Source organism: Pseudoliparis swirei, unplaced genomic scaffold, assembly GCF_029220125.1.
Source record: "Pseudoliparis swirei isolate HS2019 ecotype Mariana Trench unplaced genomic scaffold, NWPU_hadal_v1 hadal_189, whole genome shotgun sequence".
Taxonomy (NCBI): domain Eukaryota; kingdom Metazoa; phylum Chordata; class Actinopteri; order Perciformes; family Liparidae; genus Pseudoliparis; species Pseudoliparis swirei.
Window position 1 is genome coordinate 1873 of NW_026613425.1, and position 2021 is coordinate 3893.

A 2021-nucleotide genomic window follows, 5' to 3' on the forward strand; every position below is an offset into this window, starting at 1 on the left:
GGAGAACACCTAGAGGGACCAGGACAGAGATACAGGAGAAGACCTCTGGGGACCAGGAGGACTCTGGACTCCCGTCTGACGCGGTTCTTCCTGCTGCAGTGGTTCTGGTGGTTCTCTTCACATGTCTGAAGCCAGGCAGGAAGCAGGAGCCTCTGGTCTCCAGGGACAACGTGGTGATCTACGACGACGAGGGAGGCGGAGAGGAGGACACCCGGGCCTTCGACATCGGAGCGCTGCGCCCCCCGGACCCAGAGGAGTCCACCAGGCGGAGGCGTGACATCATCCCCACCGAGTCGCCACACCGCCGAGCGCCGCCCCCTACTGGCACCACGTGATAACGCGATGGATCGGGACGTGCGCGAGTTCATCAGCCGGAAGGTTCTGGAGAACGACTGCAACCCGACGGCACCGCCCTACGACTCGCTCGCCACCTTCGCCTACAAGGGGCCGGGCCTCGTGGCCGAGTCCCTGAGCTCGCTGGGCTCAGGGTCTTCATAGGCCGAGCAGGACGACCAGTACCTGAGGGGCTGGGGGCCCCGGTTCAGGACGCTAGCTGACCTGTATGGCGCCGAGGACCCCGACTTCTCTTGACTCCCAGCTTCAGGACGGAGCTTCCTGGGTGTTCCTCAGTCTGTTGATGACCGACGTGCATTGTTCTGTTTGGGAACCCACTGGAACTCCATGTTTGTATTCATGTTATAAAATGTTACATGTTTCATTCTTTGTGCTTTTCTAACCATGTATAATGTTTATGCTGTACGAGACGTGACGGACCAGTGGGTGCCTCAGCCAACCAGTCGGTTTAGATCAAATGGAATTGTATAATGTTATATATCTAATATAATATATATACAATGATATATAATATATGTATTATAATAAATATATATTATATATAAAATAAATATATATATTTATATATATTATGTATATAATAGTATATGTTTATATGATGTGTATATATGAGTCGTTGCAGATGGTAATAATCATTTTCATGACAGTTGCAGAACCCTAGAAAAATAAACCCCATTCACAGGTTGATGTTATAATTTATTAACATGAACGATCAACATATGGACACAATGAGTTTGGAGCTCCTCCCCCCTGGCCGCGGTCAGCTGTCCCCGGGGGGGCCGAAGCTGAAGGGCCGGTCGTAGCCCATCAGGTGGTTGTAGTCCTGCGGCAGCGGGAACAGCTCGGGGTTCACCAGCAGCCCCCGGCCGTCGGCGTAGAAGCTGGTGAACATGTGGCTGACGCTGGGGACGCTCACCTGGCGCTGGCGGAACACGCTCCTCTTCTCCGTGAGGAAGAGGCTGTAGGTGACGGCCGTGTAGGTGTCCGTGTCGGGGCGGTGGTACAGGCGCACCACGTAGCCCTTGGTGATGAAGTAGAGGAGGGTGGGCGTGAGGAAGGTAAAGAAGCCGATGACCCCGCAGAAGGCCGCCTTCACGGCGAGGCTCTGGACCGCCAGGCCGCTGGTCAGCAGCGTGTAGGGCATGAAGACCAGGCTGGCCCCGCTGGTGCTGTAGGAGAAGGCCTTCACGCCTAGAGCGGCACGAGAGGAGGAGTCAGAGGAGTCACTGACACTCTAGAGGAGGAGTCAGACACTCTAGAGGAGGAGTCACATACACTCTAGAGGAGTCACAGACACTAGAGGAGTCACTGACACTCTAGAGGAGTCACAGACACTCTAGAGGAGTCACTGACACTCTAGAGGAGTCACATACACTTTAGAGGAGTCACTGACACTCTAGAGGAGTCACATATACTCTAGAGGAGTCACTGACACTCTAGAGGAGTCACATATACTCTAGAGGAGTCACTGACAGTAGAGGAGGAGTCACATACACTCTAGAGGAGTCACTGACACTCTAGAGGAGTCACAGACACTCTAGGGGAGTCACTGACACTCTAGGGGAGTCACTGACACTCTAGGGGAGTCACTGACACTCTAGGGGAGTCACAGACACTCTAGGGGAGTCACTGACACTCTAGAGGAGTCACAGACACTCTAGAGGAGT

The 2021-nt window shown here is 53.7% G+C and overlaps 1 protein-coding gene and 1 pseudogene across 1 annotated transcript; one reads left to right on the forward strand and one right to left on the reverse strand.

Moving 5' to 3' along the window:
- The window catches only part of LOC130191622 (cadherin-6-like), a 1733-nt pseudogene extending 1142 nt beyond the window's left edge, over positions 1 to 591 (forward strand).
- Positions 592 to 1029: 438 nt separating this feature from the next.
- tmem70 (transmembrane protein 70) lies at positions 1030 to 1588 on the reverse strand (the record flags this gene model as incomplete). Its single annotated transcript, XM_056411269.1, has 1 exon — positions 1030 to 1588. A coding segment is annotated over one exon (474 nt), but the record flags the coding sequence as incomplete, so codon positions are not given.
- Between the last annotated feature and the right edge of the window lie 433 nt (positions 1589 to 2021).